We start from the raw sequence: 11545 nt of genomic DNA on the forward strand, positions 1-11545 counted from the left end.
TGTGGTCTAACGTCCTAAAGCGACTCAGGCTATGAAAGGTAATGTAGTGGAGGGCATAGGAAATTTCTACCAGGTGGGAATCATTAGCGTGCACTAATATCGCACATCACATGGACGCCGCGCTTTTCCTTCCATCGAAAAGCGGCCGCTGCGGCCGAGATTTGATCCTGCATGCTTGGGAACAGTAGTGGAGTGCCCTAACCACTGCACCATACGGCGAGGCCACAGGACAGATTTAGTTGTGATGGTATTCGACAATAGTGAAATTCGTTTATATTCAAAACTTTTGTAAATATATTTAATGCCTAAGGGCATCAGTAGGGTTTGAGATGAAGAATAAAAAATAATTAACTGAATGGAATTCCTAATTGTTCGTTGTAAGCTTTATATACAACAGTATGTTCACACAGCTTGAAAATTCAAGTATCATCAGGCTTACAGCATAAGCGTAATTAAATTCGACATTCATCAAGTAAATAGCCATTTAGTCGCATTTTATTTCCAACCAAGATACTTAACATGCGTCGAAATAAACGCCAACTATTAAAGCTATTGAAGAATTAGAATACCTCAGACGTATCCTAGGTAGCGAAGTACTGGTAACTAGTAGACGATTATGTCTCCTTAGGACAGGTAGTAACCGCAGATCCGGACTATGAAAGGGAAATAACAAGGAGAATAAGACTGGGATGGAGCGCATTTGGCAAGCAGTCCCAGATTACGACTAGCAGCTTACCGGTATCGCTAAAGAGGAAAGTATATAACAGTTGCATCTTACCTGTACTCACCTATGGGGCTGAAACGTGGAGGCTAACCAAGAGAGTTCTACTTAAGTTGAGGACAACCCAGAGGGCTATGGAACGAAAAATGGTAGGGGTAACATTACGAGATAGGAAGCGTGCAGAGTGGGTCAGAGAAATAACTCAAGTTACCGACATTCTAGTAGAAATTAAGAAGAAGAAATGGGCATGGGCAGGACATGTAGTGCGAAGAGAGGATAACCGATGGTCGCTTAGGGTAACAAACTGGATTTCAAGAGAAGGAAAGCGTAGCAGGTGGCGGCAGAAAGTTAGCTGGACGGATGAGGGTAAGAAGTTCGCGGGGGTCAAGTGTATGCAGCTAGCACAGAACCGGGTTAAATGGAGAAATATGGGAGAGGCCTTCGCCCTGCAGCGGGTATAGTCAGGCTGATGATGATGAGGATGATGCTGATCCTAGCCCAAGCTTCAGAGAAGGGAAGTTCATTCGTCCTATACTTGTTAATGCTTGCAATAGGAACCCTGACAAACTAGCAGATATCAGTCATAGGGAACCTGATAATAAACCTTTTTGTTTTATTTTTCACGCGCGTCGTCAGGTTTTTTCTTTGATACATTTCGGCCTCCTTTTATTGCAGCTTACGACACTGTCCTGTCCCCGACAGAGTGAAGCTTTGAAATTCCATTATTACGCTTATTATTATGCTCATTATCAGCTTTCATCTTTCCACTTATATTACTCCAGTACTTCGGATGACCACAAGACATTAACACGAACTTAACCTAAATCCTTATTTTGCTGCAATGACACATATAAGTGCAGCTTTATTCTCCGCGTAATAGAGGATTGGTACAGGTTACCTAGCTTATACCACACTCTTCCACTGCACGAGCTAACATCGTGAGCCACTGTTCACCACTGACTTGATGGATGTCACTAAATTATTATTTTGATTCTGCTTTTGTTTGCTTTTGCTTCATTGTTTATTTGATCGCGGTACATGTTTATTATGCACAGGAGTTTTTTTTTAGCATTGTGCAGCCTCTGCCCCCGCCACCTCCTGCTATAGCTCCGGACAGAGCTGCACTATGTAAAATAAATAAAGAATTAAAAAGCTGCCACACCCCTTGGTTGAGCTGCGTAGGTTTCTGTCTTGGTCTAATCTTATTTTGGGCCTTCACCGCGCCAACACTGATCATTATGTGGGGCAGCGGTGAAAAACGCTCATTCCGCAAAACCTGAGTTTGTTCAGTCCATCCATAAGCCTGAATTAAAACTTTATGAGAGATATCTTTATCGAAGTTATAAAAACGTGAATAACAAGTCATTATTAAGGCGTGATGGCTAAGCTAGGACCTGTATTTGTAACCATCTAACATGCGGATCGGAGGTAGCCAAGTAGAAATGATGAATGGCCAGTAACATATAAGGGAATGGTGAGCTTGCGACTACCCCCGCCCCTGAAACGTACTACCTCTACTATGTCGCTAACAGCTGTTGAGCGAGCACATAGACGCACATGATTTCCGGCACCGCCTCTGGTATTCGCGTTATAATTACAGGATAGTAGGAACCGCAGAAATCTGTGGCTGAGAGGGGGCCAACAGTAGTTCTAACTTTCGGTTAGAATTGCAGCACCGGCGTCATTACAGAGCTCCCCACCCACGAGCGACTTGGCCGCCCTGTTCCGTCGCAAGCTAAGCTCACTATTGTTCATAAACTGCTGTGCATCCTAGTGGGTGTTCTTCTTGCAAGAGAGCAACCTTGTATGAATAACCTATGATAAATGTTCCTGCCTAGTTTTCAAACCTATATCGAATCGAGCATCCTGCAAATTGTAATCACCGTTGGTTGCTCATTGTATACGTTTTGAAGAGTGTTCATTAAACACGACTTCCGTCGCCATGAATTGTCTCTGCATGAAGACCTCACAGAACGGCATCAAACGATTGATTTGGATTTCACCAAAGGTCCTTGATCAGGAGCTGTGAAGAAACTGACCTCATATGGGCATTATACCGACTGTCGAAGTCCATTTTGCCGTCAAAAGCAGTAATGTCTGCAGGGCCCACTGCCAGTTGGCAATAAATTAGAGCACTGCAGAATCTGCATTGGAGTAAAGCAAAGCAAGGATGCTAATGTTTTTTGCTTCTGGTTGCTTCTAGTTGCTAAATTCACTTATTGTTTATCTCTTTTAGTCTTTTGTACTTTCAAATGGTGAGCCAATCTCTTCTTATGCCCTTTTTCGGCTCTACTTCCTGTTGCGCGACGTCAAATCCTTAATATCTTCCCTACGGCACCCCATTCTCTTTTTCCGCTTCCACTCCCACCTTCCTCCTTTTCCTTACGGCGCGGTTCAATGTCCACAAAACAAGTGTGACAGATACAGCGCCTTTCGATTCCTGTAAACCAGTTATTCTAAATAATTACCTAATAACGTATTTCCTGATCATGTTTCACATAGAACGCTACGTCCCTATCTATCGACTGACACCACCCATTAACACCGACTACTTCTCAATTATCCCCAACTGCTGCGCACAAAATTTTGCGGACAGGTTCTGCGGACAGCAATCGAGAACATAGCGAAATAATGCTTTCGCATTAATAATCTGCACCGCCTCAGAGAACACAACCACCAAGTTCCAAGAACAGTGAATGCCTGTTGTGTCATTTACTCAGAATGCTCTGTAGAAGGAAACGTGAGGGCGACTACAGTATGGAAAGTATTTTGAGCGGTGCTGTCAGCGAACTGATTGAGTATATAGCATATCGTTAACGTGTTCACGCTATCGTAAGGGGGGTGGCATGTTGCGAGTTCCTCATCCGCGCTATAGAAGCCGCCACTGTCGGAACGATAGCAGCGCACCGGTGGCAGAGGCAAAACGCAGGTGGCGCTGGGCCTAATACAAATACAATTTCCGCACTTACCGAAGCATGGAGTACAATACATTTATCAGTTCAGTTCAGGCGTTCAGTCGTGTCCGACTCTTCGTGACCCTATGGACCATGTCACGCCACGCTTTCCGGTCTCTCACTATCTTCTTAACATCACATAGCTTCATCTGCAATGCCTCAGAATGCCATCTAACCATCGCGTTCGCTGCCTACCCCTTCTCCGGCGACCCTCAACCTTTCCCAACATCAAATCTTTCTCCAGCGACTCCTCTCTTCTCATCAGATGACCAAAGTAGCTGAGCTTTAACTTTAGAATTTGACCCTCCAATGAGCAGTCAGGGTTTATGGTCGACAATATCGACTGATTTGATCTTCTGGCAGTCCAGGGAACTCTTAAGAGTCTTCGCCAGCACCACAATTCAAACGCGTCAATTCTTCGGCAGTCAGCCTTTTTCACAGTCCAACTCTCGCATCCATACATCACAACTGGAAAGACCATAGCACGGGTTATACGGATCTTGGTTGGCAGACTAATGTCTCTGCTCTTTACTAGGCGGTCAAGGCTAACCATTGCTCTCTTTCCCAGAAGCAGGCGTCTCCTAATTTCATGGCTGCAGGCTCCTTCCGAGGTAATCTTGGCGCCCAAGAACAGAAAATCTGTCACAGCTTCCACTTGTCCATTGGTGCTCTAGGACTTGATAGGGCAAGACGCCATGATCTTCGTCTTTTTAATGTTCAGTTTAAGCTCAAACTTCTCACTCTCTTCTTGTACGCGCATCAGAAGTCTCTTGAGATCCACTTCACTTTCTGCCATTAAAGTGGTATCATCCGCATATCTAGGGTTGTTGATGCGTTTTCCAGCGATCTTCACACCAGCTGAAGACTCGTCCAGACCAGCCTTCCTCATGATGCACTCTGCATATAGGTTAAATAGGCAGGGCGACAGTATGCAGCCTTGCCTCACCCCTTTCTCAATCGGAAACCAATCAGTAAGACCATGCCCAGTTCTGACTGTGGCCTCTTGCCCTTCATAAAGGTTCCTGAGGAGACAGATGAGGTGAATTGGAACTCCCATCTCTTGGAGAGCTTGCCACAATCTGCTGTGATCTACGCAGTCAAACGCTTTCGCATAATCAATAAAGCAGAAGTAAATGGGTTTCTGGAACTCTCTTGCTTTTTCCATGATCCAGCGAAGGTTGGCAATTTGGTCTCTAGTTCCTCTGCCCTTGCGAAACCCAGCTTGCACGTCCGGAAGCTCCCGATCCACATACTGCTGCAGCCTACCTTGCAGGATTTGTAACATCACCTTGCTAGCATGCGAAATAAGCGCGATCGTGCGGTAGTTGGAACAATCTTTGGCACTGCCTTTCTTTGGAATGGGGATGTAAACTGACCTCCTCCAATCCTGTGGCCACTGCACGGTTGTCCAAATCTTTTGACATAATGTATGCAGTGTGTTAACAGCGTCGTGGTTGAGGTTTTGAATCAACTCAGCTGGAATACCATCAATTCCGCTAGCTTTGTTCTTAGCAAGGCTGGAGGCCCATTCAACTTCACTCTTCAGGATGCCCGGCTCGAGATCAGTAATCACAACCGTCCTATGTTGGGTTTTCACATCCGGGTCCTTCTTGTACAGTTCTTCTGTGTATTCCTGCCACCTCTTCTTTATCTCTGAGGCTTCAGTGAGGTCCTTGCCTCGTTTGTCCTTTATCACGCCCAGCTTAGCACAGAAGCTTCCTTTGATATCTTTGATTGTCTTATACAGAGCTCTTGTGTTCCTTAATTGGCTGTTGTCCTCAACTGCTTGACACTGTATGTTCAAGAAGGCATTCTTATCTCTCCTTGCTATTTTCTGAAAATCCGCATTGAGAACCTTGTATCTTTCTCTTTCCCCCATACCTTTTGCCATCCTCCTTTCCTCAGCTATTTGCAAAGCCTCTTCAGATAACCAGTTTGCTTTTTTGCATTTCTTTTGCTTTGGAACTACCTTAGTAGCAATTTCTTGTATTATATCACGAACATCAGTCCACATCTCTTCGGGCTCTTTGTCTTCTAGATCTAATACATTTATGTTCGCAGGTAAATTTCTAAACAAGCCACACACAGCTGAAAGCGTTTTGTTGCGAAAAAATATCTGCCCACGTGACATACATTCCCCCCCCCCCCCCCCCCCCTTCCCATCCATTTGAATCAGCCGAGAGTGCGGCTGGTGCGGCAGCAAGTGCGGGCGGCCACCGCATGTACCGCGTAACGTTAGGAAGTGTTTTGAAATTGAGAAGTGAAAAGAAGCAACGCGATGGGATAAAATTGTGCAATAAAGCTCTGCGGTACACCACCGGCTACTAATGATTGTACGAGTTCTACAGTTGTTGTTTACCAAACGTATTTTCCGCACTTCATCTAAAACGTTAGCTCCGTTAAGCGAAAGCGTTACAACCGATAGCGACACTATAGCTATCTTAGGCCGGTGGCATTTGCTACTTGAAGCCGCTACGACGGGACATTCAGGAATGTGCGTGTTTTGTATGATTCTTTAATAAATTTGTTAACACCGGTACAGTGAAAATGCCGTCATGCTGCTGTTTCGTCAAGTCGGAACTTTTGTGCATGCACATAAGTTTAGACACTGCCGTCGTGATGCTCATGCCCAAAAGCGTCATTTTTTAATGTGCAATCTCTAGACTAATGTTTAATTTGATAAAGTATGCACTTTATGTCGAATATTTTGTGTTGCTGCCTGGCTAGCGCTCGACCGCTTTCGAGGGGGAGGCGCATTCTGCTACATTTTTACTAACGCGCCAGAGGTGCTACATGAGAACGAATATACACGAGATGTAGGGGCTCAGCAAAATATGCGGAAGAGCTGGGTGAGAGCAGCAGGTGACAAAACGTATCAACAAACGAGCAGAAGCAGTAATACTGCGGTAGGCGCTCCCAACGGGCCCGCTTCCATAAGTGATTGGATTGGCTTGTTGCGGCAAGAAGGGCTTGCGCAATTTCGAAGCGAGCATTGATGCGTTCCAACTGCAGGTACAATCTGAGGTTTTTACCGGTCGTACACATTGGTAATAGGATTTTCGCTGCTAATAATGGCCTAATATAGCAATTTAACGCATTACGTACCCTGCTCTACTCTCGGGTGGGTACGGATGTAATTTAGCGATCCGAGTGTTTACCACCGAAAAAGCTGGAGCCGCTAGTGTCGCCAGGGATTTTTCCGCCACATTGCTTCTATAAGAGTGTCACCCTACTGCTAGCGTTTCTCGGACCAGGCTAGTGACATCTGGGCATGTAATGGTAATAATGGATTGAGAGCAATTTAAGGAATCTTTTTCTAGGTTGCGGAGGCTTTAGACAGCGAACATGGCAGCGCACTCCTGTCCCGCTTCGTACAATATGCTGCATCGCCACCGTGTTTTTCGGTACGATATCTCACTCGAAATGGAGCCATTCGCTTTCGTTTCATATGCTGTCAAGTAAAGACTCCACGTATAATCGGCTACTAGACCGTTTTTCCTAATAAAATACGCAATATTCGATCTGTTAATCCCGGATGCACGCCGTGTGCGGTCACAATCAGTTTCAACAACATTGCCCATATTCATGATCATTTCGTGAAAAGAATGAAATGCTTTTTATGGAATCTCTATTCTGAATAATTGTAATTGAAATATTGAAATAACTGAATTCCCCAACACAGTCGGATGGGGGCTTGAGTCGGATGCGGTTTTGGATTCGCTTTAACGGCAACTCGGAGTTTTTGGGTAGGGGTGTGCCTTCAGCCGGTTTTAAGAAAACCTTCATTTAGGTATTCAAAACTCCGGAAACGTTATGTGTTTACACTGCACAGTATAACTATAGACAGCGGTCTAATACAGATTCCTGGCGGCACTTTCACTTGGTGTTGTGCTTCGATTTCTTGGTATAGACGTATGGGATTGTGGGTGCGTTGCGGAAGACGAGTGGAATATAGCAAATAGGATGTTCTGCCTTAGTGGTCTTCATAAACACAATTTTGAAATCGTCGCCCTGTAAAGCTCTGAGTTTAAATACACTCAGATCGTAGCTTAAGGCGCCTCAGATAGCTCAAAAATATCTCGCATCAAACAGGCCAACCTGCTGGAATGCCAGCGTATATGCATTAGGCGGTTTCTGAAAGATGCGAGGCTTTGCCTACATCTTTTGAGTGGTACAGGCGAGTGGCTTCTAAGTTCTCACTGCACTAAGTACGCATATTTACATTCGTCGTTTCTCGACCAGTTGACCGTTGAAATACTGCCTTTATTTTCTGTCAATTACAGTAGTCTCATCTGAACAGCATGAAATGATAGCACGAGAAACACCCTGGTTGTGCTTGGTTTAAATCTGAATTTTCAGAGACAGGCTTTTGCGCCTAGGATTCCGAAACTGCATTTTTATGCATTTTGTGATTCTCAGTGTGCGTCGTCATTGAACCGCACAGCATTATGTGCAGTAGGCAGCCTTCATCAAGTTATTCGTTTCTCGAAAACGGCTGTAGGATGCATGGTACTGCAAACGATTTAAGCAACGGTTTATTCAAATAACTTGTCCAAAATACATTCTGCGCTCGTAATGGTTTACAAGGACCAATCTGCAAAAACAAATCGACTCGCAGTCTTTGTTCGATGACCGAGAATCGTATATTGTCTAAGCAGGGTAGGCTTGAGGAAACCACGCACAATAAAAAATGGGTTGGGTACTTTAACAATTTTCTTTTGCAATTTCTAAACAAGTTCACATTTAAGGCACGTGAGGAGCGAACAGCTGACGGAGTTATGAAAACGGCGTAAATAGGGCAAGATAAATCCTAGGAATATAAAATGAGTGATAGCTCATGTGGTAAGTGTAACGGTAAAAGACTGGAAGAGAACAGAGTGGGTAGGAGAGCAATCAGGAGTTAATAACATTCTAGTCGAAGTCTAGCAGACGAAACTGGGATCGGCAGAACATGTATACCTATGAAAAGGAAGCCGTTATAGGCAAATAATAATTGATTGGGTTCAGAGAGAAGTAAGGATGCAAAAAGATCAAGTGAGAGGATAAAATAAAGACTTATAAGGGGCTGCGCACTTTCGCCTGAACAGAGCGGAATAATGGTTGGCATGTGAAACCAGTTTTTGCGCTGCTTTAGGCTTCGGCTTGCTGACGATGGTGATGGTAGAACGTCTGAATCAGACCTACAATATAAGGCGATGGTTTGGTTGGATATAAAACACAATATTTAGGGAATTATTAGCAAACTTTTCACGTCTATTATATCCGACCTCCCACTTTTAGCATCCAGAAACATTGGAATTAGTTAACTATGACCTCTCTTCAAAGCCCAAAAAGAACAAAATTGCAAGATTTATATGAATTGCGGCTGCACATTTTCCACTAGGAACGATAAAACGGTCAAAGCAACTTTGTTATCATTTCGCATGTAAGGACATTCCATCGTTTTCATGCCGCCAGGCTGTCAGGTTTGTATTGGCCTAATTGTATTAGCATTACCTCAAAGGAGTAGGCTAACCAATGCATTTAAAAGCAGCATTTCCTTCGTTCAATCAAATGTCGTTTTGATCTGCTAGGCCCATAGTCGATTGAACAAAAATATTGTTATAATAGAGCATTATACACGTCTGGTCTTTTTCACAAATAAACCCTAAAGGACAATTACGGAATATTTCCTGTATTTTCATAATGTTATAGTTTTGGTAATTGGCACATCCTGTGTGAACACCAGCCGCTCAGTTTCACTGCAGCCAAGCAAGGGACGCACATTTTATACTTTCGGCAAATTTTACGTTAAATCTCTTCCAATAGAATTACTCGTCGTCTCCACCAGTTCCCGCTTCGATCTCCTTCTTATTCAATTTTATTAACCACAGTCTTAGCCCCTCAAAAAATCACACAACACAAGAGTGCGAGTGGCAGAAGTCGTACAATCTCAATCGCCAAACCTCCCGGTGCACTAAGGAAGGCCACATGCACTGGACAGAAGGTGAGTAATAATTAATCAGGCTGAAATTTCCCTCGTGTTGATTTTACGCATCCGCCCTCTCAAACAGCTTACCTATAAAACTGCCTGACTTGGGAAACAGACTTCTGCATAGACTGGTATTTCCACAAGAGCAGCGCTCACATCTATGAAAAAGTTGACTCCGACCGCAAGAATAGTTTTGCAAGGACCTCTTCAGGGAACCTGGAGCCATTATAGAATTGCAAGCATTACCATCAGTGGCTGCACTAGGACCATCGGCATCACTAGGACCGTGGTACATCATTCTAGACGGCTTTTGGCAACAGCGGCGTTCTTCTCGTCAGACAACCGAAAATCACATGCCGCAACATTGGCATAGGCTGGAAAATCCAGCTGCAAAATGACTATTTGGACTCAGCATTTAATTTAGGGTTTTGAGCATATTGAGCATCGTCGATCTTTCCCGGAAATAGAACAAGGCCAAACTTTTGCATTGCCGTCGGCGAGAATAAAACTGCCCAACTGTCAGCATCAAATTGGCAGGTATGGAAATGAAGTAGGTAGGTTAGGTCTGACGTAATGGGATTGGAATGTCTAACAATGAATACTCTGAGCCGGATTATCCCGTATGAAGAGGAGAAGCAAGGACCGTGTTGAGCCGAACTCTAAGAGGAGCCGACCATCCTCTTAGAGTTCGTGTCTCCTCTTTCACATTCATTATGTACGGATATAAGTTTAAAAAGATACTTGAAGATATTTTAATACACTCAACCATTGTATGTAATATTCAATAACAAAATATTTTCGTCTATTGTTATATGCAGGGTTCTAGGCGGCGTGAAGAAGTTGCGTGTTGTGGACGCTTCTTCAATGCCTTACCTTCCTTCTGGAAACCTAAACGTCCCACTTATGATGATGGGGCACAGAGCAGCCGCCATGATTATTCAAGATAATAAATAAATATTGTCAACAAAAATAAAATAATTTTATTCAAGCAATCGACTTTTTATTGTTGCCCATATTTTCAATCTGTTAGCACGAGTAGCTTTATTGGTAACAAAACGTCAGAAAAATTTCCAACACATGATGAAACCGGTCATATTTATTAAGAGATAGAATACGGTATTTGCCTATTTGAGAAGAAATTCCGGTCCCATGGGTGCTGGAGAAAGAGTCACTGATAAAGAAAGAACAAATGAAATACATGTGTCCACAGATGTTTAGAGTTAAACCTTCCCTGGCGACGTGTGCAGGGACTATTTTGAATCTTACGTCGCGACAAGTGTAAGCAAGTCGCGACATGCTTACGCTTATCTGCCAGAGAACCAGTGGGACCACACTGCACTCCAATATAAATCATAAAGAAAGAATAGAATTTTTTGTCAACGAGGCGTTCTGAAACCTTTCTGATAGCCCAATTTTCCGTAGGCTATTTTGCCATTCCATGAGCCAGTGGGGTGCGCATAGCAGCTCTTTTCAGGATGAAGAAGCAGGAAAATGTATTGCAAGAAGATGGTTTGCTTCGGTTTGTGCGGTATAATGTCCCAAATCACAGTGAGGGTCTCTGTGGCTGCGGTGAGATCAGTGGCGGAAAGGGTGTACCTAGGTCAGAGAAGATCTTAGCTGCCTGAAAGACGAATCACAGTCGAGTGGCCAAACAAACTTCAAGTCGTACAGAAGAGCAGTTAGGGAACGTGCAAGATGGTCAAAATCAGCGGCGGAAATACAATGCCAGCCATCGCAATAACCAAAGAGTTATGAGTGTACGTGGCTTTTCAGTCTCCAACTGCAGCTAACTTCTGTGGATCGGTTTGAATGCTGTCCTTGTTCAACACCATGCCAAGAACTATAAGAGCTCGTGCTCCGAAGTATGAAGGAGCACAGAACAAGGGTAGAGAGGTTTCC

At 44.0% G+C, this 11545-nt stretch overlaps 1 protein-coding gene across 3 annotated transcripts in view; it reads left to right on the forward strand.

Moving 5' to 3' along the window:
• LOC146200637 (glucose dehydrogenase [FAD, quinone]-like) overlaps positions 1-10631 on the forward strand; it is a 126380-nt gene extending 115749 nt beyond the window's left edge. For all 3 annotated transcript variants that reach the window (XM_084595580.1, XM_084595581.1, XM_084595582.1), the window contains one exon: positions 10465-10631. In XM_084595580.1, the coding sequence (XP_084451706.1) occupies positions 10465-10600 (136 nt within the window). In that variant the 3' untranslated portion in view covers positions 10601-10631. The remainder of the gene's footprint in view (positions 1-10464) is intronic.
• The last annotated feature ends 914 nt before the right edge of the window (positions 10632-11545 follow it).

This window comes from Amblyomma maculatum, chromosome 2, assembly GCF_055883805.1.
Source record: "Amblyomma maculatum isolate TAMU_Amacu chromosome 2, ASM5588380v1, whole genome shotgun sequence".
In the NCBI taxonomy this organism is placed as follows: Eukaryota; Metazoa; Arthropoda; class Arachnida; order Ixodida; family Ixodidae; genus Amblyomma; species Amblyomma maculatum.